At 46.5% G+C, this 27490-nt stretch overlaps 1 protein-coding gene across 2 annotated transcripts; it reads right to left on the bottom strand.

Annotated features, from left to right (window-relative positions):
• Positions 1-1182: 1182 nt before the first annotated feature.
• LOC124878218 (G-protein-signaling modulator 1-like) lies at positions 1183-24594 on the bottom strand. Of its 2 annotated transcripts, XM_047382066.1 has the most exons (5): positions 24502-24594; positions 23797-24301; positions 17278-17586; positions 2744-2932; positions 1185-2371 (listed from the first exon to the last, which is right to left on the bottom strand). In XM_047382066.1, exons 3-5 carry the CDS (start codon positions 17521-17523, stop codon positions 2210-2212), a joined length of 597 nt encoding a protein of 198 aa, XP_047238022.1. In that variant the 5' UTR covers positions 17524-17586; positions 23797-24301; positions 24502-24594; the 3' UTR covers positions 1185-2209. The 2 variants fall into 2 exon arrangements, with proteins under 2 accessions (XP_047238023.1, XP_047238022.1); XM_047382067.1 differs by lacking the exons at positions 23797-24301; positions 24502-24594 and adding an exon at positions 22575-22797 and having other exon boundaries at positions 1183-2371.
• Between the last annotated feature and the right edge of the window lie 2896 nt (positions 24595-27490).

Here is a 27490-nt window from a genome sequence, read left to right as displayed (position 1 = left end):
TTGGCTTCAGGAGGAGCAGTGTGGTTTTCGTCCCGGGCGTGGAACACTGGACCAGCTCTATACCCTCTACAGGGTACTGTAGGGTTCATGGGAGTTTGCCCAACCGGTCCACATGTGTTTTGTGGACCTGGAGAAAGCATTCGACTGTGTCCATCATGGTGCCTTGTGAGGGGTGCTCCAGGAGTATGGAATCGGGGACCCTTTATTAGGGGCCATCCTGTCTCTGTACAAGTGGAGCAGGAGTTTGGTCGGCACTAAGTCGGACCTGTTCCCAGTGCATGTTGGACTCCGGCAGGGCTGCCCTTTGTCACCGGTCCTGTTCATAACTTTTAAGGACAGGATTTCTAGACGCAGCCAAGGGCCGGAGGGGGTCTGGTTTGGGAACCAGTGGATTTTGTCTCTTCTTTTTGCAGATGACGTGGTCCTGCTGGGCCCCTCTAGCCAAGACCTACAGCATGCGCTGGGGCGGTTCGCAGCCGAGTGTGAAGCGGCTGGGATGAAGATCAGCTCCTCCAAGTCCGAGGCCATGGTTCTCGACCAGAAAAGGGTGGCTTGTCCTCTTCATGTTGGAGGGGAGTTCCCGCCTCAAGTGGAGGAGTTCAAGTATCTCAGGGTCTTGTTCACGAGTGAGGGAAGAATGGAGCGGGAGATCGACAGATGGATCGGTGCGGCTGCCACAGTAATGGGGACGCTGTGAAAGTCTGTTGTGGTGAAGAGAGAGCTGAGCCGAAAAGTGAAGCTCTCGATTTACCGGTCGGTCTACGTTCCTACCTTCACCTATGGCCATGAACTTTGGGTCATGACCGAAAGAACGAGATCCCGGATACAAGCGGCTGAAATGAGCTTCCTCCGTAGGGTGGCCGGGCACTCCCAGAGATAGGGTGAAGAGCTCGGCCATCCGGGAGGAGCTCAGAGTAGAGCCGCTTCTCCTCCACATCGAGAGGAGCCAGTTGAGGTGCCTCGGGCATCTATACCAGATGCCTCCTGGACGCCTTCCTCGGGAGGTGCACCAGGCACGTCCCACCGGGAGGAGGCCCAGGGGACAGCCCAGGAGACGCTGGAGGCACTATGTCTCTCTCTCTTCTAAAGCTGGAAAAAACCTGGGAAGGAGCACAATGAGAAATCAGAAAACTACACTTTCAGGAAATGCATAAAGTCACTCTCCACTTCCTAGTGACGACACATTGGCAAAACACTCAGGCACTGGAGTGCTGGCTGCCCAGCCTCTTTAAGCACTTCCTGATGAGTGGATAACGGGTTGCACCTGTCGCTCTCTGGCACCAGCAGCTCTGGCGGCATCTAGAGGGTAAACAGAGTAAGCAGCAGGCAAAAAACACTAAGCAAAATCCCAGGCTCTGACATGAACAGTGTGGATGTGATGCTTTGTATTCAGACTGATATAGTTGCATTAACTGAATATCATGTCTGTGTTCAGGAAAGAGATTTAAATGTTAGTAAAGGCAGTAAATTTAACCAAACCAAAGACCTTAAAAACCGCTAACCTTAACCCATCTAAAGCTGCTGCCATGTTGTATGAAAATAGAAGCTGTTGCACTTCTGATGTCTGATTGCTTCAGAATAAAATATTTTGAGTCATTAGGGTTTAAAACCTGCTGAGAGTCAGAGTTAATAAAAAACAACAAGGGTTTGTTAGAGAAGCTTTTATGTTAACTGGAACATCTAATTTATACAAACATAACTGATTCAAACACAGGGACTCACACAGTACTGTGCCTGTTTTACTACAGTACCCATAATCCGCAGATGCTGTTCTGCAGCAGGACAACCAGTCAGAGTCAGTGACACTCAATCTGTGAGGAGCCAATCCTGAACTCATCATGCATTCTGGGAATAGTGACTTTTACGTTAGTGGTTTCATCTCATGACTCAAAAGGTGAGTCAGAGATGGGCTATGGTTGTTGTTTTATACTTCCTCAGGACCTTCAGCTTCTTGTTCCAGCAGGAAACCTTTTGGAATATGGTGAGGCATCTCAGTCTTTAATGTTTCAGGTGACCTCTCCAGTCAGTGAGATCATCAGTGAGAAACTGAAAATAAGCTAAGATAATTGGGTTCTGGTTTTCATCTCAAGGTCCAGACTCACAGGAGAGCCCTGACTTGCTCCATCAGTGATGTTGATGGTGATGATGATGATGGTAGTAGTGATGGTGATGGTGGGAGCAGCCAGGTAGCTCCTAGTACTGGTCATTCTCACTGTGTCTCACTGTGCAGCATTGATGCTCTCTGTTCATCCATCCTCCTGGACTGAACTCTCTGCACCAAATTAAAGAAGTTCTCTTCATCCTCAGGAACTGGACCAACATCATCATCAGGATGAGGGAGGGAGCACCTCTGGTCTTCTATCCTGTCAGACTGCAGAAAGGCAGAGAACCAGGCAAACATTAAACGGGCAATTGCAAGAGCACCAGTACAGACAATAGTTCAGTAAAGTTCCTGTGTACTGGCTAAACTGGTTTCTGTCAAACTGACCTGACACCAGTTTCTATATCTGAACACCCCTCTCATGTGGATGAACAGACTGACTTTGCTAGTGTCTCGTAACGTATATTGTGATGGATAAATCGAAATGGTTGAACGTTTTGGACGTTGTTCCTGGGCAGGTTACCGGATCTATAGGCTCAACGCTAACCCTTCACCTCAGCCTGTAATGTTTCTGAAAGATTTCTTTGTGTTTGATTGTTTCATGTCTGTGCCTCAACCAACAGGTGGGTGTTGAGTTGGTACCTGATAGCGGATGAGCATGTTGTAGAAATCCAAACTTGGAACAAGAGTCTTTTCTGCACTGCAGGCCCCACAGAGGGGAGGTGGTCCTGAGTCAGGAAGCAGGCAGAGGCTGGCTCTCTGGTCATGCAGTCTCTGACTCTGAGATTTCAGAATCAGGTCCAACAGGGCCTCTGGTTCTGCCTGACTAATCTACAGATACAGCAGGTATGTCATTAGACCTCAAACAAACAGCACCAACATCCAGGACATAGTGTTCAAACTAAAAACAGAAGCTAAACATAATAAGATAAACCTGCCACACAAGACTCATAAACTCCACCAAACACAAAGCTTCATCAGATGTGTTTCCTGAGGACAGTCACAGAAAAAATCTCTCCTGTCATGTTTACTGGAGCCAATCAGACTCATTATTAATAGCATCAAAATACCTCTTGTAATGTTATGAGAAGCTACAATTGACAATATAAAAATAAATCCCAAACCTTCTCAATGTTAAGGTTTCCTGCAGCTTTGAGACACTGCTCTGGCCTGAGTAACCTTCAGATCTGAAGCTCTGGCCTGAGTAACCGTCTGATCTGAAGCTCTGGCCTGAGTAACGATCTGATCTGAAGCTCTGGCCTGAGTAACCTTCTGATCTGAAGCTCTGGCCTGACTAACCGTCTGATCTGAAGCTCTGGCCTGAGTAACCATCTGATCTGAAGCTCTGGCCTGAGTAACCATCTGATCTGAAGCTCTGGCCTGAGTAACAGTCTGCTCTGAAGCTCTGGCCTGAGTAACCATCTGATCTGAAGCTCTGGCCTGAGTAACCATCTGATCTGAAGCTCTGGCCTGAGTAACGATCTGATCTGAAGCTCTGGCCTGACTAACCGTCTGATCTGAAGCTCTGGCCTGAGTAACCGTCTGATCTGAAGCTCTGGCCTGAGCAACCTTCTGATTTGAAGCTCTGGCCAGAGTAACCGTCTGATCTGAAGCTCTGGCCTGAGTAACAGTCTGCTCTGAAGCTCTGGCCAGAGTAACCTTCAGATCTGAAGCTCTGGCCTGAGCAACCTTCTGATTTGAAGCTCTGGCCAAAGTAACCATCTGATCTGAAGCTCTGGCCTGAGTAACAGTCTGCTCTGAAGCTCTGGCCAGAGTAACCTTCAGATCTGAAGCTCTGGCCTGAGTAACCGTCTGATCTGAAGCTCTGGCCTGAGTAATCTTCTGATCTGAAGCTCTGGCCTGAGTAACCGTCTGATCTGAAGCTCTGGTCTTAGTAACCGTCTGATCTGAAGCTCTGGCCTGAGTAACCATCTGATCTGAAGCTCTGGCCTGAGTAACCTCCTGATCTGAAGCTCTGGCCTGAGTAACCTTCAGATCTGAAGCTCTGGCCTGAGTAACGATCTGATTTGAAGCTCTGGCCTGAGTAACCTTCTGATCTGAAGTTCTGGCCAGAGTAACCTTCAGATCTGAAGCTCTGGCCTGAGTAACAGTCTGCTCTGAAGCTCTGGCCAGAGTAACCTTCAGATCTGAAGCTCTGGCCTGAGTAACCGTCTGATCTGAAGCTCTGGCCTGAGTAATCTTCTGATCTGAAGCTCTGGCCTGAGTAACCGTCTGATCTGAAGCTCTGGTCTTAGTAACCGTCTGATCTGAAGCTCTGGCCTGAGTAACCATCTGATCTGAAGCTCTGGCCTGAGTAACCTCCTGATCTGAAGCTCTGGCCTGAGTAACCTTCAGATCTGAAGCTCTGGCCTGAGTAACCTTCAGATCTGAAGCTCTGGCCTGAGTAACCGTCTGATCTGAAGCTCTGGCCTGAGTAACGATCTGATTTGAAGCTCTGGCCTGAGTAACCTTCTGATCTGAAGCTCTGGCCAGAGTAACCATCTGATCTGAAGCTCTGGCCTGAGTAACCAACTGATCTGAAGCCCTGGCCTGAGTAACCATCTGATCTGAAGCTCTGGCCTGAGTAACCATCTGATCTGAAGCTCTGGCCTGAGTAACAGTCTGATCTGAAGCTCTGGCCTGAGTAACGATCTGATTTGAAGCTCTGGCCTGAGTAACCATCTGATCTGAAACTCTGGCCTGAGTAACCGTCTGATCTGAAGCTCTGGCCTGAGTAACGATCTGATTTGAAGCTCTGGCCTGAGTAACCTTCTAATCTGAAGCTCTGGCCAGAGTAACCGTCTGATCTGAAGCTCTGGCCTGAGTAACCATCTGATCTGAAGCTCTGGCCTGAGTAACCATCTGATCTGAAGCTCTGGCCTGAGTAACCATCTGATCTGAAGCTCTGGCCTGAGTAACCGTCTGATCTGAAACTCTGGCCTGAGTAACCATCTGATCTGAAGCTCTGGCCTGAGTAACCTTCTGATCTGAAGCTCTGGCCTGAAGAACCTTCTGATCTGAAGCTCTGGCCTGAGTAACCATCTGATCTGAAGCTCTGGCCTGACTAACCATCTGATCTGAAGCTCTGGCCTGAGTAACCTTCTGATCTGAAGCTCTGGCCTGAGTAACCATCTGATCTGAAGCTCTGGCCTGAGTAACCATCTGATCTGAAGCTCTGGCCTGAGTAACCGTCTGATCTGAAACTCTGGCCTGAGTAACCATCTGATCTGAAGCTCTGGCCTGAGTAACCTTCTGATCTGAAGCTCTGGCCTGAAGAACCTTCTGATCTGAAGCTCTGGCCTGAATAACTGTCTGATCTGAAGCTCTGGCCTGAGTAACCATCTGATCTGAAGCTCTGGCCTGACTAACCATCTGATCTGAAGCTCTGGCCTGAGTAACCTTCTGATCTGAAGCTCTGGCCTGAGTAACCATCTGATCTGAAGCTCTGGCCTGAGTAACCATCTGATCTGAAGCTCTGGCCTGAGTAACAGTCTGATCTGAAGCTCTGGCCTGAGTAACCATCTGATCTGAAGCTCTGGCCAGAGTAACCTTCAGATCTGAAGCTCTGGCCAGAGTAACCTTCAGATCTGAAGCTCTGGCCTGAGTAACCGTCTGATCTGAAGCTCTGGCCTGAGTAACCATCTGATCTGAAGCTCTGGCCTGAGTAACCATCTGATCTGAAGCTCTGTCCTGAGTAACCATCTGATCTGAAGCTCTGGCCTGAGTAACCATCTGATCTGAAGCTCTGGACTGAGTAACCATCTGATCTGAAGCTCTGGCCTGAGTAACAGTCTGATCTGAAGCTCTGGCCTGAGTAACCATCTGATCTGAAGCTCTGGCCTGAGTAACCATCTGATCTGAAGCTCTGGCCTAAGTTACCTTCTGATCTGAAGCTCTGGCCAGAGTAACCTTCAGATCTGAAGCTCTGGCCTGAGTAACCGTCTGATCTGAAGCTCTGGCCTGAGTAACCGTCTGATCTGAAGCTCTGGCCAGAGTAACCATCTGATCTGAAGCTCTGGCCTGAGTAACCATCTGATCTGAAGCTCTGGCCTGAGTAACAGTCTGATCTGAAGCTCTGGCCTGAGTAACCATCTGATCTGAAGCTCTGGCCTGAGTAACCATCTGATCTGAAGCTCTGGCCTGAGTAACCATCTGATCTGAAGCTCTGGCCTGAGTAACATTCTGATCTGAAGCTCTGGCCTGAGTAACCATCTGATCTGAAGCTCTGGCCTGAGTAACCATCTGATCTGAAGCTCTGGCCTGAGTAACCATCTGATCTGAAGCTCTGGCCTGAGTAACCATCTGATCTGAAGCTCTGGCCTGAGTAACCATCTGATCTGAAGCTCTGGCCTGAGTAACCATCTGATCTGAAGCTCTGGCCTGAGTAACCATCTGATCTGAAGCTCTGGCCTGAGTAACCATCTGATCTGAAGCTCTGGCCTGAGTAACCTTCTGATCTGAAGCTCTGGCCTGAGTAACCGTCTGATCTGAAGCTCTGGCCTGAGTAACCATCTGATCTGAAGCTCTGGCCTGAGTAACAGTCTGCTCTGAAGCTCTGGCCAGAGTAACCTTCAGATCTGAAGCTCTGGCCTGAGTAACCGTCTGATCTGAAGCTCTGGCCTGAGTAACCGTCTGATCTGAAGCTCTGGCCTGAGTAACGATCTGATCTGAAGCTCTGGCCTGACTAACCGTCTGATCTGAAGCTCTGGCCTGAGTAACCGTCTGATCTGAAGCTCTGGCCTGAGCAACCTTCTGATTTGAAGCTCTGGCCAGAGTAACCGTCTGATCTGAAGCTCTGGCCAGAGTAACCTTCAGATCTGAAGCTCTGGCCTGAGTAACCGTCTGATCTGAAGCTCTGGCCAGAGTAACAATCTGATCTGAAGCTCTGGCCAAAGTAACCATCTGATCTGAAGCTCTGGCCTGAGTAACAGTCTGCTCTGAAGCTCTGGCCAGAGTAACCATCTGATCTGAAGCTCTGGCCTGAGTAACCTTCTGATCTGAAGCTCTGGCCTGAAGAACCTTCTGATCTGAAGCTCTGGCCTGAGTAACCATCTGATCTGAAGCTCTGGCCTGACTAACCATCTGATCTGAAGCTCTGGCCTGAGTAACCTTCTGATCTGAAGCTCTGGCCTGAGTAACCATCTGATCTGAAGCTCTGGCCTGAGTAACCTCCTGATCTGAAGCTCTGGCCTGAGTAACCTTCAGATCTGAAGCTCTGGCCTGAGTAACCATCTGATCTGAAGCTCTGGCCTGAGTAACAGTCTGATCTGAAGCTCTGGCCTGAGTAACCATCTGATCTGAAGCTCTGGCCAGAGTAACCTTCAGATCTGAAGCTCTGGCCAGAGTAACCTTCAGATCTGAAGCTCTGGCCTGAGTAACCGTCTGATCTGAAGCTCTGGCCTGAGTAACCATCTGATCTGAAGCTCTGGCCTGAGTAACCATCTGATCTGAAGCTCTGTCCTGAGTAACCATCTGATCTGAAGCTCTGGCCTGAGTAACCATCTGATCTGAAGCTCTGGACTGAGTAACCATCTGATCTGAAGCTCTGGCCTGAGTAACAGTCTGATCTGAAGCTCTGGCCTGAGTAACCATCTGATCTGAAGCTCTGGCCTGAGTAACCATCTGATCTGAAGCTCTGGCCTAAGTTACCTTCTGATCTGAAGCTCTGGCCAGAGTAACCTTCAGATCTGAAGCTCTGGCCTGAGTAACCGTCTGATCTGAAGCTCTGGCCTGAGTAACCATCTGATCTGAAGCTCTGGCCTGAGTAACCATCTGATCTGAAGCTCTGGCCAGAGTAACCATCTGATCTGAAGCTCTGGCCTGAGTAACCATCTGATCTGAAGCTCTGGCCTGAGTAACCGTCTGATCTGAAGCTCTGGCCTGAGTAACCATCTGATCTGAAGCTCTGGCCTGAGTAACCATCTGATCTGAAGCTCTGGCCTGAGTAACCATCTGATCTGAAGCTCTGGCCTGAGTAACAGTCTGATCTGAAGCTCTGGCCTGAGTAACCATCTGATCTGAAGCTGTGGCCTGAGTAACCATCTGATCTGAAGCTCTGGCCTGAGTAACCATCTGATCTGAAGCTCTGGCCTGAGTAACCATCTGATCTGAAGCTCTGGCCTGAGTAACCATCTGATCTGAAGCTCTGGCCTGAGTAACACTCTGATCTGAAGCTCTGGCCTGAGTAACCATCTGATCTGAAGCTCTGGCCTGAGTAACCATCTGATCTGAAGCTCTGGCCTGAGTAACCATCTGATCTGAAGCTCTGGCCTAAGTTACCTTCTGATCTGAAGCTCTGGCCTGAGTAACCGTCTGATCTGAAGCTCTGGCCTGAGTAACCATCTGATCTGAAGCTCTGGCCTGAGTAACAGTCTGCTCTGAAGCTCTGGCCAGAGTAACCTTCAGATCTGAAGCTCTGGCCTGAGTAACCGTCTGATCTGAAGCTCTGGCCTGAGTAACCGTCTGATCTGAAGCTCTGGCCTGAGTAACGATCTGATCTGAAGCTCTGGCCTGACTAACCGTCTGATCTGAAGCTCTGGCCTGAGTAACCGTCTGATCTGAAGCTCTGGCCTGAGCAACCTTCTGATTTGAAGCTCTGGCCAGAGTAACCGTCTGATCTGAAGCTCTGGCCAGAGTAACCTTCAGATCTGAAGCTCTGGCCTGAGTAACCGTCTGATCTGAAGCTCTGGCCAGAGTAACAATCTGATCTGAAGCTCTGGCCAAAGTAACCATCTGATCTGAAGCTCTGGCCTGAGTAACAGTCTGCTCTGAAGCTCTGGCCAGAGTAACCTTCAGATCTGAAGCTCTGGCCTGAGTAACCGTCTGATCTGAAGCTCTGGCCTGAGTAATCTTCTGATCTGAAGCTCTGGCCTGAGTAACCGTCTGATCTGAAGCTCTGGTCTTAGTAACCGTCTGATCTGAAGCTCTGGCCTGAGTAACCATCTGATCTGAAGCTCTGGCCTGAGTAACCTCCTGATCTGAAGCTCTGGCCTGAGTAACCTTCAGATCTGAAGCTCTGGCCTGAGTAACGATCTGATTTGAAGCTCTGGCCTGAGTAACCTTCTGATCTGAAGTTCTGGCCAGAGTAACCATCTGATCTGAAGCTCTGGCCTGAGTAACCGTCTGATCTGAAGCTCTGGCCAGAGTAACAATCTGATCTGAAGCTCTGGCCAAAGTAACCATCTGATCTGAAGCTCTGGCCTGAGTAACAGTCTGCTCTGAAGCTCTGGCCAGAGTAACCTTCAGATCTGAAGCTCTGGCCTGAGTAACCGTCTGATCTGAAGCTCTGGCCTGAGTAATCTTCTGATCTGAAGCTCTGGCCTGAGTAACCGTCTGATCTGAAGCTCTGGCCTGAGTAACCTTCAGATCTGAAGCTCTGGCCTGAGTAACCGTCTGATCTGAAGCTCTGGCCTGAGTAACGATCTGATTTGAAGCTCTGGCCTGAGTAACCTTCTGATCTGAAGCTCTGGCCAGAGTAACCATCTGATCTGAAGCTCTGGCCTGAGTAACCAACTGATCTGAAGCTCTGGCCTGAGTAACCATCTGATCTGAAGCTCTGGCCTGAGTAACCATCTGATCTGAAGCTCTGGCCTGAGTAACAGTCTGATCTGAAGCTCTGGCCTGAGTAACGATCTGATTTGAAGCTCTGGCCTGAGTAACCATCTGATCTGAAACTCTGGCCTGAGTAACCGTCTGATCTGAAGCTCTGGCCTGAGTAACGATCTGATTTGAAGCTCTGGCCTGAGTAACCTTCTGATCTGAAGCTCTGGCCAGAGTAACCGTCTGATCTGAAGCTCTGGCCTGAGTAACCATCTGATCTGAAGCTCTGGCCTGAGTAACCATCTGATCTGAAGCTCTGGCCTGAGTAACCATCTGATCTGAAGCTCTGGCCTGAGTAACCGTCTGATCTGAAACTCTGGCCTGAGTAACCATCTGATCTGAAGCTCTGGCCTGAGTAACCTTCTGATCTGAAGCTCTGGCCTGAATAACCTTCTGATCTGAAGCTCTGGCCTGAATAACTGTCTGATCTGAAGCTCTGGCCTGAGTAACCATCTGATCTGAAGCTCTGGCCTGACTAACCATCTGATCTGAAGCTCTGGCCTGAGTAACCTTCTGATCTGAAGCTCTGGCCTGAGTAACCATCTGATCTGAAGCTCTGGCCTGAGTAACCATCTGATCTGAAGCTCTGGCCTGAGTAACCATCTGATCTGAAACTCTGGCCTGAGTAACCGTCTGATCTGAAGCTCTGGCCAGAGTAACCATCTGATCTGAAGCTCTGGCCTGAGTAACCATCTGATCTGAAGCTCTGGCCTGAGTAACCGTCTGATCTGAAACTCTGGCCTGAGTAACCATCTGATCTGAAGCTCTGGCCTGAGTAACCTTCTGATCTGAAGCTCTGGCCTGAAGAACCTTCTGATCTGAAGCTCTGGCCTGAATAACTGTCTGATCTGAAGCTCTGGCCTGAGTAACCATCTGATCTGAAGCTCTGGCCTGACTAACCATCTGATCTGAAGCTCTGGCCTGAGTAACCTTCTGATCTGAAGCTCTGGCCTGAGTAACCATCTGATCTGAAGCTCTGGCCTGAGTAACCATCTGATCTGAAGCTCTGGCCTGAGTAACCATCTGATCTGAAGCTCTGGCCTGAGTAACCATCTGATCTGAAACTCTGGCCTGAGTAACCGTCTGATCTGAAGCTCTGGCCAGAGTAACCATCTGATCTGAAGCTCTGGCCTGACTAACCATCTGATCTGAAGCTCTGGCCTGAGTAACCTTCTGATCTGAAGCTCTGGCCTGAGTAACCATCTGATCTGAAGCTCTGGCCTGAGTAACCATCTGATCTGAAGCTCTGGCCTGAGTAACAGTCTGATCTGAAGCTCTGGCCTGAGTAACCATCTGATCTGAAGCTCTGGCCAGAGTAACCTTCAGATCTGAAGCTCTGGCCAGAGTAACCTTCAGATCTGAAGCTCTGGCCTGAGTAACCATCTGATCTGAAGCTCTGGCCTGAGTAACCATCTGATCTGAAGCTCTGGCCTGAGTAACCATCTGATCTGAAGCTCTGTCCTGAGTAACCATCTGATCTGAAGCTCTGGCCTGAGTAACCATCTGATCTGAAGCTCTGGACTGAGTAACCATCTGATCTGAAGCTCTGGCCTGAGTAACAGTCTGATCTGAAGCTCTGGCCTGAGTAACCATCTGATCTGAAGCTCTGGCCTGAGTAACCATCTGATCTGAAGCTCTGGCCTAAGTTACCTTCTGATCTGAAGCTCTGGCCAGAGTAACCTTCAGATCTGAAGCTCTGGCCTGAGTAACCGTCTGATCTGAAGCTCTGGCCTGAGTAACCGTCTGATCTGAAGCTCTGGCCAGAGTAACCATCTGATCTGAAGCTCTGGCCTGAGTAACCATCTGATCTGAAGCTCTGGCCTGAGTAACCGTCTGATCTGAAGCTCTGGCCTGAGTAACCATCTGATCTGAAGCTCTGGCCTGAGTAACCATCTGATCTGAAGCTCTGGCCTGAGTAACCATCTGATCTGAAGCTCTGGCCTGAGTAACAGTCTGATCTGAAGCTCTGGCCTGAGTAACCATCTGATCTGAAGCTGTGGCCTGAGTAACCATCTGATCTGAAGCTCTGGCCTGAGTAACCATCTGATCTGAAGCTCTGGCCTGAGTAACCATCTGATCTGAAGCTCTGGCCTGAGTAACCATCTGATCTGAAGCTCTGGCCTGAGTAACCATCTGATCTGAAGCTCTGGCCTGAGTAACCATCTGATCTGAAGCTCTGGCCTGAGTAACCATCTGATCTGAAGCTCTGGCCTGAGTAACCATCTGATCTGAAGCTCTGGCCTGAGTAACCTTCTGATCTGAAGCTCTGGCCTGAGTAACCGTCTGATCTGAAGCTCTGGCCTGAGTAACCATCTGATCTGAAGCTCTGGCCTGAGTAACAGTCTGCTCTGAAGCTCTGGCCAGAGTAACCTTCAGATCTGAAGCTCTGGCCTGAGTAACCGTCTGATCTGAAGCTCTGGCCTGAGTAACCATCTGATCTGAAGCTCTGGCCTGAGTAACGATCTGATCTGAAGCTCTGGCCTGACTAACCGTCTGAACTGAAGCTCTGGCCTGAGTAACCGTCTGATCTGAAGCTCTGGCCTGAGCAACCTTCTGATTTGAAGCTCTGGCCAGAGTAACCGTCTGATCTGAAGCTCTGGCCAGAGTAACCTTCAGATCTGAAGCTCTGGCCTGAGTAACCGTCTGATCTGAAGCTCTGGCCAGAGTAACAATCTGATCTGAAGCTCTGGCCAAAGTAACCATCTGATCTGAAGCTCTGGCCTGAGTAACAGTCTGCTCTGAAGCTCTGGCCAGAGTAACCTTCAGATCTGAAGCTCTGGCCTGAGTAACCTTCTGATCTGAAGCTCTGGCCTGAGTAAACTTCTGATCTGAAGCTCTGGCCTGAGTAACCGTCTGATCTGAAGCTCTGGTCTTAGTAACCGTCTGATCTGAAGCTCTGGCCTGAGTAACCATCTGATCTGAAGCTCTGGCCTGAGTAACCTCCTGATCTGAAGCTCTGGCCTGAGTAACCTTCAGATCTGAAGCTCTGGCCTGAGTAACGATCTGATTTGAAGCTCTGGCCTGAGTAACCTTCTGATCTGAAGTTCTGGCCAGAGTAACCATCTGATCTGAAGCTCTGGCCTGAGTAACCGTCTGATCTGAAGCTCTGGCCAGAGTAACAATCTGATCTGAAGCTCTGGCCAAAGTAACCATCTGATCTGAAGCTCTGGCCTGAGTAACAGTCTGCTCTGAAGCTCTGGCCTGAGTAATCTTCTGATCTGAAGCTCTGGCCTGAGTAACCGTCTGATCTGAAGCTCTGGTCTTAGTAACCGTCTGATCTGAAGCTCTGGCCTGAGTAACCATCTGATCTGAAGCTCTGGTCTGAGTAACCTCCTGATCTGAAGCTCTGGCCTGAGTAACCTTCAGATCTGAAGCTCTGGCCTGAGTAACCTTCAGATCTGAAGCTCTGGCCTGAGTAACCGTCTGATCTGAAGCTCTGGCCTGAGTAACGATCTGATTTGAAGCTCTGGCCTGAGTAACCTTCTGATCTGAAGCTCTGGCCAGAGTAACCATCTGATCTGAAGCTCTGGCCTGAGTAACCAACTGATCTGAAGCTCTGGCCTGAGTAACCATCTGATCTGAAGCTCTGGCCTGAGTAACAGTCTGATCTGAAGCTCTGGCCTGAGTAACGATCTGATTTGAAGCTCTGGCCTGAGTAACCATCTGATCTGAAACTCTGGCCTGAGTAATCGTCTGATCTGAAGCTCTGGCCTGAGTAACGATCTGATTTGAAGCTCTGGCCTGAGTAACCTTCTGATCTGAAGCTCTGGCCAGAGTAACCGTCTGATCTGAAGCTCTGGCCTGAGTAACCATCTGATCTGAAGCTCTGGCCTGAGTAACCATCTGATCTGAAGCTCTGGCCTGAGTAACCATCTGATCTGAAGCTCTGGCCTGAGTAACCGTCTGATCTGAAACTCTGGCCTGAGTAACCATCTGATCTGAAGCTCTGGCCTGAGTAACCTTCTGATCTGAAGCTCTGGCCTGAATAACCTTCTGATCTGAAGCTCTGGCCTGAATAACTGTCTGATCTGAAGCTCTGGCCTGAGTAACCATCTGATCTGAAGCTCTGGCCTGACTAACCATCTGATCTGAAGCTCTGGCCTGAGTAACCTTCTGATCTGAAGCTCTGGCCTGAGTAACCATCTGATCTGAAGCTCTGGCCTGAGTAACCATCTGATCTGAAGCTCTGGCCTGAGTAACCATCTGATCTGAAACTCTGGCCTGAGTAACCGTCTGATCTGAAGCTCTGGCCAGAGTAACCATCTGATCTGAAGCTCTGGCCTGAGTAACCATCTGATCTGAAGCTCTGGCCTGAGTAACCGTCTGATCTGAAGCTCTGGCCTGAGTAACCATCTGATCTGAAGCTCTGGCCTGAGTAACCTTCTGATCTGAAGCTCTGGCCTGAAGAACCTTCTGATCTGAAGCTCTGGCCTGAATAACTGTCTGATCTGAAGCTCTGGCCTGAGTAACCATCTGATCTGAAGCTCTGGCCTGAGTAACCATCTGATCTGAAGCTCTGGCCTGAGTAACCTTCTGATCTGAAGCTCTGGCCTGAGTAACCATCTGATCTGAAGCTCTGGCCTGAGTAACCATCTGATCTGAAGCTCTGGCCTGAGTAACCATCTGATCTGAAGCTCTGGCCTGAGTAACCATCTGATCTGAAACTCTGGCCTGAGTAACCGTCTGATCTGAAGCTCTGGCCAGAGTAACCATCTGATCTGAAGCTCTGGCCTGAGTAACCATCTGATCTGAAGCTCTGGCCTGAGTAACAGTCTGATCTGAAGCTCTGGCCTGAGTAACGATCTGATTTGAAGCTCTGGCCTGAGTAACCATCTGATCTGAAACTCTGGCCTGAGTAACCGTCTGATCTGAAGCTCTGGCCAGAGTAACCATCTGATCTGAAGCTCTGGCGTGAGTAACCTTCTGATCTGAAGCTCTGGCCAGAGTCACCGTCTGATCTGAAGCTCTGGCCTGAGTAACGATCTGATTTGAAGCTCTGGCCTGAGTAACCATCTGATCTGAAACTCTGGCCTGAGTAACCGTCTGATCTGAAGCTCTGGCCAGAGTAACAATCTGATCTGAAGCTCTGGCCAAAGTAACCATCTGATCTCAAGCTCTGGCCTGAGTAACAGTCTGCTCTGAAGCTCTGGCCAGAGTAACCTTCAGATCTGAAGCTCTGGCCTGAGTAACCGTCTGATCTGAAGCTCTGGCCTGAGTAATCTTCTGATCTGAAGCTCTGGCCTGAGTAACCGTCTGATCTGAAGCTCTGGTCTTAGTAACCGTCTGATCTGAAGCTCTGGCCTGAGTAACCATCTGATCTGAAGCTCTGGCCTGAGTAACCTCCTGATCTGAAGCTCTGGCCTGAGTAACCGTCTGATCTGAAGCTCTGGCCTGAGTAACGATCTGATTTGAAGCTCTGGCCTGAGTAACCTTCTGATCTGAAGCTCTGGCCAGAGTAACCTTCAGATCTGAAGCTCTGGCCTGAGTAACCGTCTGATCTGAAGCTCTGGCCAGAGTAAATATCTGATCTGAAGCTCTGGCCAAAGTAACCATCTGATCTGAAGCTCTGGCCTGAGTAACAGTCTGCTCTGAAGCTCTGGCCAGAGTAACCTTCAGATCTGAAGCTCTGGCCTGAGTAACCGTCTGATCTGAAGCTCTGGCCTGAGTAACCTTCAGATCTGAAGCTCTGGCCTGAGTAACCTTCAGATCTGAAGCTCTGGCCTGAGTAACCGTCTGATCTGAAGCTCTGGCCTGAGTAACGATCTGATTTGAAGCTCTGGCCTGAGTAACCTTCTGATCTGAAGCTCTGGCCAGAGTAACCATCTGATCTGAAGCTCTGGCCTGAGTAACCAACTGATCTGAAGCTCTGGCCTGAGTAACGATCTGATTTGAAGCTCTGGCCTGAGTAACCATCTGATCTGAAACTCTGGCCTGAGTAACCGTCTGATCTGAAGCTCTGGCCTGAGTAACGATCTGATTTGAAGCTCTGGCCTGAGTAACCTTCTGATCTGAAGCTCTGGCCAGAGTAACCGTCTGATCTGAAGCTCTGGCCTGAGTAACCATCTGATCTGAAGCTCTGGCCTGAGTAACCATCTGATCTGAAGCTCTGGCCTGAGTAACCATCTGATCTGAAGCTCTGGCCTGAGTAACCGTCTGATCTGAAACTCTGGCCTGAGTAACCATCTGATCTGAAGCTCTGGCCTGAGTAACCTTCTGATCTGAAGCTCTGGCCTGAAGAACCTTCTGATCTGAAGCTCTGGCCTGAATAACTGTCTGATCTGAAGCTCTGGCCTGAGTAACCATCTGATCTGAAGCTCTGGCCTGACTAACCAACTGATCTGAAGCTCTGGCCTGAGTAACCATCTGATCTGAAGCTCTGGCCTGAGTAACCATCTGATCTGAAGCTCTGGCCTGAGTAACAGTCTGATCTGAAGCTCTGGCCTGAGTAACGATCTGATTTGAAGCTCTGGCCTGAGTAACCATCTGATCTGAAACTCTGGCCTGAGTAACCGTCTGATCTGAAGCTCTGGCCTGAGTAACGATCTGATTTGAAGCTCTGGCCTGAGTAACCTTCTGATCTGAAGCTCTGGCCAGAGTAACCGTCTGATCTGAAGCTCTGGCCTGAGTAACCATCTGATCTGAAGCTCTGGCCTGAGTAACCATCTGATCTGAAGCTCTGGCCTGAGTAACCATCTGATCTGAAGCTCTGGCCTGAATAACCGTCTGATCTGAAACTCTGGCCTGAGTAACCATCTGATCTGAAGCTCTGGCCTGAGTAACCATCTGATCTGAAGCTCTGGCCTGAATAACCATCTGATCTGAAACTCTGGCCTGAGTAACCATCTGATCTGAAGCTCTGGCCTGAGTAACCTTCTGATCTGAAGCTCTGGCCTGAAGAACCTTCTGATCTGAAGGTCTGGCCTGAATAACTGTCTGATCTGAAGCTCTGGCCTGAGTAACCATCTGATCTGAAGCTCTGGCCTGACTAACCATCTGATCTGAAGCTCTGGCCTGAGTAACCTTCTGATCTGAAGCTCTGGCCTGAGTAACCATCTGATCTGAAGCTCTGGCCAGAGTAACCATCTGATCTGAAGCTCTGGCCTGAGTAACCATCTGATCTGAAGCTCTGGCCTGAGTAACCGTCTGATCTGAAACTCTGGCCTGAGTAACCATCTGATCTGAAGCTCTGGCCTGAGTAACCTTCTGATCTGAAGCTCTGGCCTGAAGAACCTTCTGATCTGAAGCTCTGGCCTGAATAACTGTCTGATCTGAAGCTCTGGCCTGAGTAACCATCTGATCTGAAGCTCTGGCCTGAGTAACAGTCTGATCTGAAGCTCTTGCCTGAGTAACAGTCTGATCTGAAGCTCTGGTCTGAAGAACCTTCTATCTTTGTTATTGTAAAGATTGGCAGGTTAAATCCCAGACAAGAAGGATGTGCAACGACCTCCATTTAATCTCACACCAGTGATGGATTTCAGACTATAACTTCCAGGGTTCACCACGTGACCTCACGGTTTACCATATAAATATGAATCAGTCCAAGAACACTACCTGGCTTTGCAACAGCAGCTTTTTACCTTGTTCTTGGAGCTGGTGGTCCTGGCTCTGTACTTCAGCACAGATGCGAGGCTCTGACCCCAGGATTTGCTGTAGCTTGATTCATCTTCAGAAATAGAGCCTGCTTCAGGAGTTCTGGAACTCTGGTCTTCTGGTCCTTGTTCGACAGAGGCATTTTTGTGTGGACCTGGAGAGCATTTAGCAACCATGGCTCTGATGTTGTGATAAGAAACGGAGGACGAAGAGGAGAGGTTTCTATCTGCCATGTTGGAGTGCTGACGGTGTAGAACGTACTGGGAATACTGTTCTCATCAGGGGCGGAGTTATACCTGCACAGAGGGAGCACAACAGGAAATGAGACACCATCTTGCATCCTTCTTTCTCCTCCATGTGTGAGGATGAGGGAAGAGGTAAGGAAACAAGGAGAGAAAATGTTACACTTGGATCCTCAGGTTCACCATGTTACTGTCTGATCACCATGGTTACTGATGCTGTAACCAGAATGAGCTGCACAGAATTGTTTTACATTATCTGCAGTTATTGCGGCCGTTAACTTTAGCTGTTTCTCAATTCGCCGACTGCATCCTTTGAAGGATGCGGCCACATCTTCCAAAACTGTAAAGATTGAACCGAGTTTTGGTGAAATGAGACGGTCACCATGGTTACGTGACAAGATGCTCCCGCCTCCCTTACCGATTCCAGCATGTGATTTATTTTTGGCAAAGACAGATGCAACAAGATAAAATAAGTTTTAGAAACATGTGTGGCCCGAAAAATCAGAAATATTAACATTAATAATAACCTATTTTATGCTAATTTTAATAGACTTTGTTGACTGTTTTAAGTATTCGATGTCAGAAAAATCTATATGTGTGACATCAGATATATGAACAAACGAACAATAATGTAAAGATTATGCCAGCAGTACATGGAATACATATTTTCCATTAATATCAGTTAAAAACATTTAAATGATAAATAGTAATTCCAGTTTCTTTACAAAAACATGTTTATTAGACCTTGAGTGTCTTCGACCCTAACATCTAACAAAAAAATTACTTTCAAAAAACACTTATTAGATATTTTTTAAAGTTCTTGAACCTAAATAACAATCTGAATAGTTCTTTATGCACTGGAAATAAACCTTATTCCAATAACAGTATTATTCAAGAAAGGAAAATCAGTTTTATGGAACTGATTATTAATGCAGCATCAACAATTAAGGATGAAAATATATAGGTCGACTTAGTGGATTGGCTGGCCAGCTGGTTCAGGCAGAACCACCTGGAACCTAACCCATTTCTTGAAACCTGAGATGGTCCATGTTCAGAAGAAGGCCCAGCAGAGACGGTACTTCCTGAGGCAACTCAAGAAGTTCAACCTTCCACAGGAGCTGCTGGTCATCTTCTACACTGCCATCATTCAGTCTGTCCTGTCTTCATCCATCTCAGTGTGGTTTGGATCATCTACAGAACAGGACAGGTCCAGACTGCAACAAATAATCAGGTCTGCAGAGAGAATCATCAGGGCTGACCTTCCCTCCATCCAGGACTTATACAGGTCTGAACAAAATCCTGTACATATTTATACTTAATGTCCGTACTTACAGCCCCTGAAACCAAAGACAAAGTCCTTGCTTGTGCACACAATCTTGGCCAATAAAGCTGATTCTGATAAGTTAATCAATATGTTATTAGATTATTTCATGAGTTCACAACCAGGAGACTCTTGAGCAGCACAAAACCGAGACAGAAATGATGTAAACAGGTTTACTGAAATAATTGTTTTTGGCAGTGTCGGGACTCCGTAGCTTTCGGCTCACTGAGAGTGTTGGGGTTATGATTTTTGATTGATTAATCTTGATCAATAATTATAATTAAAAATCATAATTTGACAAAATCAATTTCTTAACCAAAATCCTCATTTATGAATCGAGACCAGAGATGTTTCTGGTGTTGTAATTGTGGCTCAACGCCTTTGACAATTATAACCGTTAAATACTCCATAATAATTAATAACTATTGCCGGAGATGTCACTGTTTAATCGACCGTTTCTGCCGAAACGTGTGGAACCTTTAACCTTATCTTGACTGACGAATCACTTAAGCACACAATGAACACCAAACGCTCTCTCTTTATCTATGTGAATATTTATTAATCTTCACCTACTCAACATGCAAAATTCTACATAACAAGGGTAACACATCTAACTAAGCAAATAAAGCAAACAGCAGTGGGTGTGTATTGAATCAACCAGCAGTTATGGCAAAAAGAAGGAAAGAGAATATTAAAAAGGGGTGTGGTGGTGAGTGGTGAGTGGGGGGCGCAGCTCCCTTGTACTCATTGATGTCCGATCATAAAACTTCCCCCAACTCCTGAGCAGACAAAGCGTTATAAAACGTTTTGGCGGCAAGCTAGCGAGCAGTGAGATTGGAGACAAAGGAAAATGGTGAATTTCACCATGAGGTTATTTTAACAGTCCAGTCTTACCGCGCACCTGCGTTGACTCTCAGATGGTAAAACACGCACAAAACTAGGGACGCAGTGGCTCCAGACATCAACACAACACATCAAAGTTTCAATAAACAAGGTTACATGCACATATCGTTCAGAACACATGAGATTCTAAGGGAAAGGGGGGGGGGGGGGGTTGGGGTGTTTGAAGCGTTGCTGCACGTCCGCAGTTAAACTCCAAGAAAGCGGTCAGTCCCTGTCCTTTGGCCTTCTTGACAAAAAGGAAAAATAGGATCTGACCATCAGCAGTCGACTAGAACCAAGCAAGGAGGGGAAATTGCGTCTCCTTGAAACTCCGTGGTTTTGGTTACGTGTTAAACTCACGTCTTCGATCTCGATCGGCAAAGTGAAATTTCTGGCCTTCTCATTCCAGAAACCTCTTTCATGAATTTTTTCGTTGGCCAACGAAGGAGAATAAATGACTCCACGTGGGACCTCTTCTTCTCCAGAGGATGCTTCAGTTGCGTGGTAACCGTCTCAAGGTCTCCAGCTGAAAAGCGGCGTGTTCAAAACAGGTGCCTTCCTATATAGCGTCTTGTGACGTCAGACTTGGGACGCTCGTCATATCCGTCGCAATGCTCGATGGGATATGGAGGAGCGGCTGTCCTGGATACCAAAATGGCCGATGCCATTGGAGAGGCACAGTGATGTCCAACAACGTGCAGATAGTCCAATACTCAGCAAACAAGTGGTCCAACAAGAGAAAGAAGAGTAATAACAGCTGGTTGGGTTTAAATGATGAGAGCCCAGGCTTACTTGGTGGTTAATGCGTGGAGTCCGGGGAAAAGTGAGCGAGCCATGGAGACAGAGGTTGGCAGGTCAGTAAGATGTGTGGGCGAGCTCCTCCAGTTGGTGAGTGTTGTTGGAGGGTGGACAAGCAGAGCATGGAGGAGCGATTTTGCAATCTGGTCCGTGAGATCCAGGGAGACCATTGCGCTGAGGTAAATTCATTGAAGTATTTACCAGTTTGGGAGGAGACTGAACCACAGCGGCTAATCCAAGATGGAGGTTCACTGACAGCTTTCAGGAAACAAGACAAAACCTTGAAGTGGAATCAAGGCCACCTAGAGACAGTGATCCATGCTTTCATCACTTCAAGCCTGGATTATTAAAACTGCTGTACTTCAGCCATGGGATGAAACATGGACTGAAATGTACACAAAGGGACTGGTAAGAACTCCGAATCCCTAAAATGCAACGCATTAATCTGCTTTAGTACAGCCCAGGAAGGAGAGCTCACTGCTGGAATCCACATGATATGATGGAGCTACAATAAAACACTCCCAGCCACGGTCTTTCTCACTTATCCACAGCAGCGGCAGCTGGTCACATTGGGGAGGCAGCGTGCAACAATCTGAATGTCATTGAAACCCACTGGCGAGTAAGACATGGAGGAACCCTTGAATCCAAACTATGATGTGACGTTCTTGTACACGTCAGTTGAAGAACAACAAAAGTTGTGATCAGCTGTTCGAGTATCAACCAAATCAAAGGGGTAAGTAAGACAAGCTGTCTTAATTTTTCCTTCTGAGCTTCTGCAAAAAAGGAATCTGACCCAGAGGGTCCCCCAGAAGAGACGGTGTCTCTAATTAAGCAGCTTTCCCCCTCCCTGCCTTAGAGGAGACCGTATAGAAACCACAGCTCTGCATGCCTAAAGTGTACAGTCCGAGCAGAAGCTTTCCCCCTCCTAGCTGCTACTGAGAGCAGCCGCCATGGCTTCTTTCCTTCTGTCCGTCATGCAACCACGCTACCAGACTGGGCCACCTTCACCACGCAACCCTTTGGACCTTCTTCCATTCTGCTCATCAGAACGGTTCACCTAAAAGGTGGTGTTTTGGCAGAGAAAGTTAGTTCAGGATGAAACAATCAAAATATTGTTTATTTCTTGGTGTTTTGCTTTGTGGTGCTAAAAGCTAAACCATTTGAGCGTGAACAGGTCTCTAAGCTTTGAGGCTAGTTATTAGTTCTGAGCTGTGTTTTAAAGTTACGGCAAACTTTATTCCAATGAGTAGTTTAAGCACAGATTTGCCATAACGCACCACTAGGGCTCATATACACCTTAATATTTGTGTTAATGGAAATTCAATCACATGCGATACTTAAAGGGATGCTAAATAGGCTACTTCTCTTTGTTAGCTAAAATCGCTATCTGCTAATGCTATCACCAGGAAGGTCACATGTTTACATCTGACTCATCTCCATCATGTGAGACGTTCCAAAGACGTTCCTCTCCACCATTTTAGTGGTCCAATACTCCAAGTAATGGCTTGTTAAAATAACATTAAACTCAATTGTCCGAAGGAATATGGGTTTCTAATTTGGCATATAATATTCCCTTAAATATTATTTTACTGGTGGCAAATAAAACATTAAGAATCCATTGTCCAAAACAGTTATGGACTTCTATTTCATCAAATACTTTTTAAAATATTCTTTTATTAAAATAATGTTTTATGTACTCTTCTGATTTGCATTGCGACTGATTGTTTGAAGACATACCAACTATTGTACCTAATTAGTCTTAAAACTAATTTGTTAATTTGCCCATTAAATGATCACTGCATAATGAAAAACCCAAAGTAATACTGAATTCTGTGACAAAAGCACTCATTGAACATTTTTTTTAAATTTTGCCGACATTAAATCAAAAATAAATTCAGGTCGACCATAAATAGTTTTGGTCACAAAGGAATCCACTCACCAAGATGTTCTTCAATCCTGATTCTGTTTAAGTACATTAAGTGAAAAATAATTTTCAATCTAGTTCATTAATTTAATCTCTGTGGTTTTTTCAGGTGCTGACCTGCGTGGCGGTTGGAGAGGAGTTCCAAGCTGCAGCGTCTCCATCTGAAGTCCATGAAAACACCGGGCTGCCAAAACCCCTCTGTGTATTCTGATAGTCTTAAGGGTTGGAGACTTGAGTGATTGCATTCAAAATGAAGCCCAAGGCAGCCTAAATTACTAATGTAGGTCCTGACAAAGCTGAACTGTCTCTGCCGTCCACACACACACACCCAGCCAACACCGAGCTCCTTGAAAGGAAGCTATTTCTCTATGAAATATCCAAAGTTTGTCCCAAAGAAACTGTATACATTTTTCATTAACCCCCAAACAGAGCGTGTTAAATTATATCAAAATGAGCTAAGATCTCTCCACTGTTGTGACCTAGAAAACAGCATCATTCAGTTCAAAGTTCCCAACAATGTGAGCTAAACTCATGAACTCCTTTGTGCACAACACTGACCGCATGCATGCTGAGTATGAGATAATGTTAGTCAGTGAATCCGCTGGGTTTCCCCAGTAACTTTCTACTTATTTGAACAAAAAACAACTTTACTGCAATGTTTCTGATTAGAACGGACTGAACTGACTTTAACTCTGTCTGAATTGATTTTATATTTCTATATAAAAAAGTTAATTTTTCATAAATTGCCTTGAGATAAAAAAATATACTTTTTAAATTCCCACCAATTTTATGTAGTCACATTTAAAATGTTTTCAATGAGAGCAAAGTGGAACCAAAGTCAAATTCCTCGTTTGTGTCCAGAAACCTGGCAAATAAAGCAAATTTTAAAGCGTTTGTAGTACAGCAGAGCAATGTAAATAGAGTGATTTGACATGAATTGGTTGTGAAGTAGCTCACATCAACAACCCAAAGACTCTGGTTCTGCTGTAGAGTTGGTGGTTCAGCTGGACTGTGGTTCTGCAGCAGTAGGTCATGAAGAACCCAGTAGAAGCAGCTGTTCACAGTAACACAAAAGGCTCTCAAATGCATTAATGCTCAGCGTCACTGAGTTCATGCAGTTAAACATGAGTCCCTTTACCTCCATCTGGTGGCCATGAGTGGGAACTACAGAGATGGCCCCACCCTGTTAGGCTGCAAACTTTTCACTCTGACTCACTTTGGTTTCAAATTAGCACCAAGTTGGACTGGACCGTTTATCTAATGAACATTTACAGGCACACACAGAACATCTGACAGTGAACCTAAACAGACAAAAGACAAGCTTTCTCATTTTCTTTACCTGAACGTCACAAAGTTCCTCCAAAGTGTCCTCCAAACGTCCTCGCAACGTCTTACACCGCTCTTCCTCCGCTTCAGAGGGGGAACCCTCCAGCCCAGTCTTACATCATGGTTTCTATGGAAACCAAAGAAAGGCTCCCAAATGCTGCACCCCCACCCCAAACAGACACACACACACACACACACACACACTGCTGCATTGTTGGAGTCCATTGAGCCGTGCTCAGGGAGCTGCTCTCCATCTGTGGGCCTCTCATATAGAAACAGAATTAATGATCAAACTTCTCTCAGGTTCTTCAACAACAAAAACTGCAAAACTAATTATTTTTCAATGAATTAAAGAGCTGAAGACATTAAGACAGAGTCCTCATCAACATTATGATGCTGGGGACCTGACCTGGTCTGGAGACGGTTTTACTCTTAAAACTGACAGCAGAAAACCTCAGTGAGAGATCTGAGCACAACTGATCCTGATGGAGCACAAACACATAGTTTCCAGTTTGGTTCTGTTAGAAGGTGAAGATCAGAAACTAATTTTTGTTGGAACATCTCCTTTGATCACATCTATTGTCTGACAGCTTTATCATCTCTAAACTTCTTCATATTGTCTGAAACCTTTGTGAAAAAGTATTTCACAGATTTCTTCTAATTTTGCTTTTTAATGTTTCAGATCACCAAACAAATGTCAATATCAGACAAAGATTACCTGAGTAAATATGAAAACCAGATCTTATTTATTGAGAAAACAAATCTCTCCACACCAACTAGGTCCTGTGTGAAACAAAGGTCTTAAGATCTGGTGGTTCCTCCCTTAGCTGCCCTCATGTGTTTGTGATAACTGCTAATGACTTGTTACCATCTCTGTGGAGGAACTTGGACCCACTCTGCTTTGCTAAATTGTTCAAATTCATCTACATTGGAAGATTTTTCAGCAATCGTGGTTTTTTGAGTAACTTTGGTAACTTTGGTAGGTAGGCCAGCCCTTGAAAGGTAGCCCACTGTTCTATGTCTTCTCCATATGTGAATAATGGTTCTCACTGAAGTTCTCTGGAGTCACGAAGCCTTTAGCCATGGATCTGTAAGCCTTTCCAGGCTCAAGGATGTCAGTGACTTGGTTTTTTAGCAGTTTTTGAATGTCTTTATATTGGGGCATGATGTGTTCAATTCAATTCAATTCAATTCAAAGATACTTTATTGATCCCCGAGGGGAAATTAGAATATCCTGTTGGTTCTTTAGATCTTTCAGCTTGCTTCGGGTTGTCAGACAGGTTCTGTTTAAGTGATTTCTTGGCTCTACAGCAGTGATGAAAATAGACTTTTAGGGTAGACCAAGTTTTATCAGGGGTGTTTGATCCGTAGGTGTTTGAGTTTTTCATTTCCGTGAGGTAGACACCCTATCTACTTTTAAAGTTTTTGTTTTTTTCGGCACCAGTAGCCTTTATTTTATTTTATTTATTTATTTTTTCACAGTAGGCAGACAGAAAAGAGGGGTAGAGAGAGGGGGAGACACCGGCAAACATCGCCGGGCTCGGGACTCGAACCCGGGATGGCCTCCCCGAGGACTGCAGCCCCCACACCATCAGCGCCGCGGTCCGCCCTGTCTACTTTTAAGGCTAGGCTTAAAACTTTCCTTTTTGATAAAGCTCATAGTTAGAGTGGCTTAGTTTATCCTGAGCTATCTCTGTAGTTATGCTGCTATAGGCTTAGGCTGCTGGAGGACATAATGACCACTTTCACCCTCTTCGCTACATTCTCATACTACTCTCCAATTTTGCATTATTTGCTGTTATTTCAGTTTTTAACTTTGTTCTCTCTTTTCTCTTCCTAGAAGCTACACCTGGCCTGACTCTGTGTCTCCCTGTGACACCTTTCTAGAGAGGGGAATCGTCCGAGCTTCTGCTGGCAACAACTTAATGCTCACCCTCTACAGATGATCCACATAGCCCTGTCTTTTAGTGTTTAACCCTTTCTCTCTCCTAGACATGGCTACTGACTGAGCTTCTACTGTAACTAACTCTATGTTCTCTATTTCAGACTCTAACCTTGAAAACTGGCTCAGAGTTTATCTGTTCTTTCTTTCTAGATGAAACGACTAAAGGAGCTACATCCATTAACATTTACTTTTCCTTCCCATAGAAAGTACTCCTGGATCAGTGCTTCTTTGTTCTCTTTGTGTCTCTGCTCTGTTCTCTCAAACCTCCAGTCGGTCGTGGCAGATGGCCGCTCACACTGAGCCTGGTTCTGGTTCTGCTGGAGGTTTCTTCCTGTTAAAAGGGAGTTTTTCCTCTCCACTGTCGCTACATGCATGCTCAGTATGAGGGATTGCTGCAAAGTCAACACCAGTGACTGTCCACTGTCTCTACATGCTCATCCAGGAGGAGTGAATGCTGCAAGTCACTGACTGGATGCAATCTGCTGGGTTTCCTTAGATAGAAAAACTTTTTATCCAATTTGAATAAATAACTGAATCTGACTGAACTGTTCAATGGTTACGATTAATTGGAATGTATGAACCTGACTGTTGTGAAGAACCTTGAGACGACATGTGTTGTGAATTGAAGTTATAGAAATAAACTGAATTGGATTGAATTTCCCTGTTTATTTGTGTGTTGCCATTATTGTTCATTCATTTGTGTTAGTTTCTTAGTTCAATCTCATGTTCTTTGTACTTTTATATTTATTTCTATTAGATTTCTTTCCCGGGTTTCTTTGCTTCTCAGTTCTGCTCCTCTGAGTTAATTAGTCTGCTTTCCTTCTGCCTCAGCTGTGCCATATCTTCACTTGATTGTTCTCACCTGCACTTCATGCCGTTCTCAACCTTTCCCTCAGTATACAAGCTCTCTGGCTCTTATTACCTACAGCTGGTTTCTTCCATCAGATTTCTTTCTTCTCCATTGCTTCAGCTTACTCTATTCCACCATTTGCCTGCCCATGAGGGTTTACCTTATTCTCCCTGCGTTCCTCATTTGTAAGATTTACTATTTTATTATTGAAGTACTCTGTTGGTAGTTTATCTACTCAGGGGTCCTTCATTTACCTCCTAGCATGACCAGGGCTCCATATACTAATAAAGCAAAATATATTGTTTCTCTAAGCTGGTTAATAAAGAACACTTCTCCTTGACGACTGTCTTCTTCCTCTTGGCTTTGCCATGTGAACATAGCTTTCTCCCAGGGACAGGGGTCATGCTTCGCGACTAAATCCAAAATGGCAAAAAAATTATGCTTACTGTCACTGATCAGATTCCCAAAGAGCCCTGTGTGCAATATTAGGAGCTGAAGTAAAAAGTAGCACATCTGCATTTCTTTAATGTAACTTTGATCTTCCTCGGCCTCGTTTTACTCCTTGCTTTTAGATAGTACTAAATTAACAGTAATTAGTTTCTCTCAGAGATGCTTTTGTATTCCAGAAAGCAGATGCATGTGAGGGGAATGACAGGCTGTGGTGAGTTCTCACGTGATTGGCCTGCAAACATGGCAGCGCATTGACAAACAAACAACTTTCTAGCTAAGGTAAAGACAAGCCAATAAAACTAGCCAAATATAAAAAGCAATTAAAATTATTAACCATGGTGATCTTTTTCTCATTATGATTATTGATAGGTTATGGGCTGTGTCATTACCATCTATGACAATAATGTTGAACCTCATCAGTTGATCTGGCCTCAGTCTTGCTTCAGGTTTCCCAGACTGCAC

Source organism: Girardinichthys multiradiatus, chromosome 12 (genome assembly GCF_021462225.1).
Source record: "Girardinichthys multiradiatus isolate DD_20200921_A chromosome 12, DD_fGirMul_XY1, whole genome shotgun sequence".
Classification (NCBI taxonomy): domain Eukaryota; kingdom Metazoa; phylum Chordata; class Actinopteri; order Cyprinodontiformes; family Goodeidae; genus Girardinichthys; species Girardinichthys multiradiatus.
The sequence above is the reverse complement of the archived record's forward strand: the minus strand, read 5'-3'. Positions and strand labels throughout refer to the sequence as shown.

Coding starts and splice junctions, on each gene's coding strand:
- LOC124878218 (XM_047382066.1), bottom strand. CDS start 17,523: ATGGCAGATAGAAACCTCTCCTCTTCGTCCTCCGTTTCTTATCACAAC. Junction 2,933..17,277: donor CCACCAGCTCCAAGAACAAG/GTAAAAAGCTGC, acceptor CTGTATCTGTAG/ATTAGTCAGGCAGAACCAGA. Junction 2,372..2,743: donor ACATGCTCATCCGCTATCAG/GTACCAACTCAA, acceptor GCCTTTCTGCAG/TCTGACAGGATAGAAGACCA.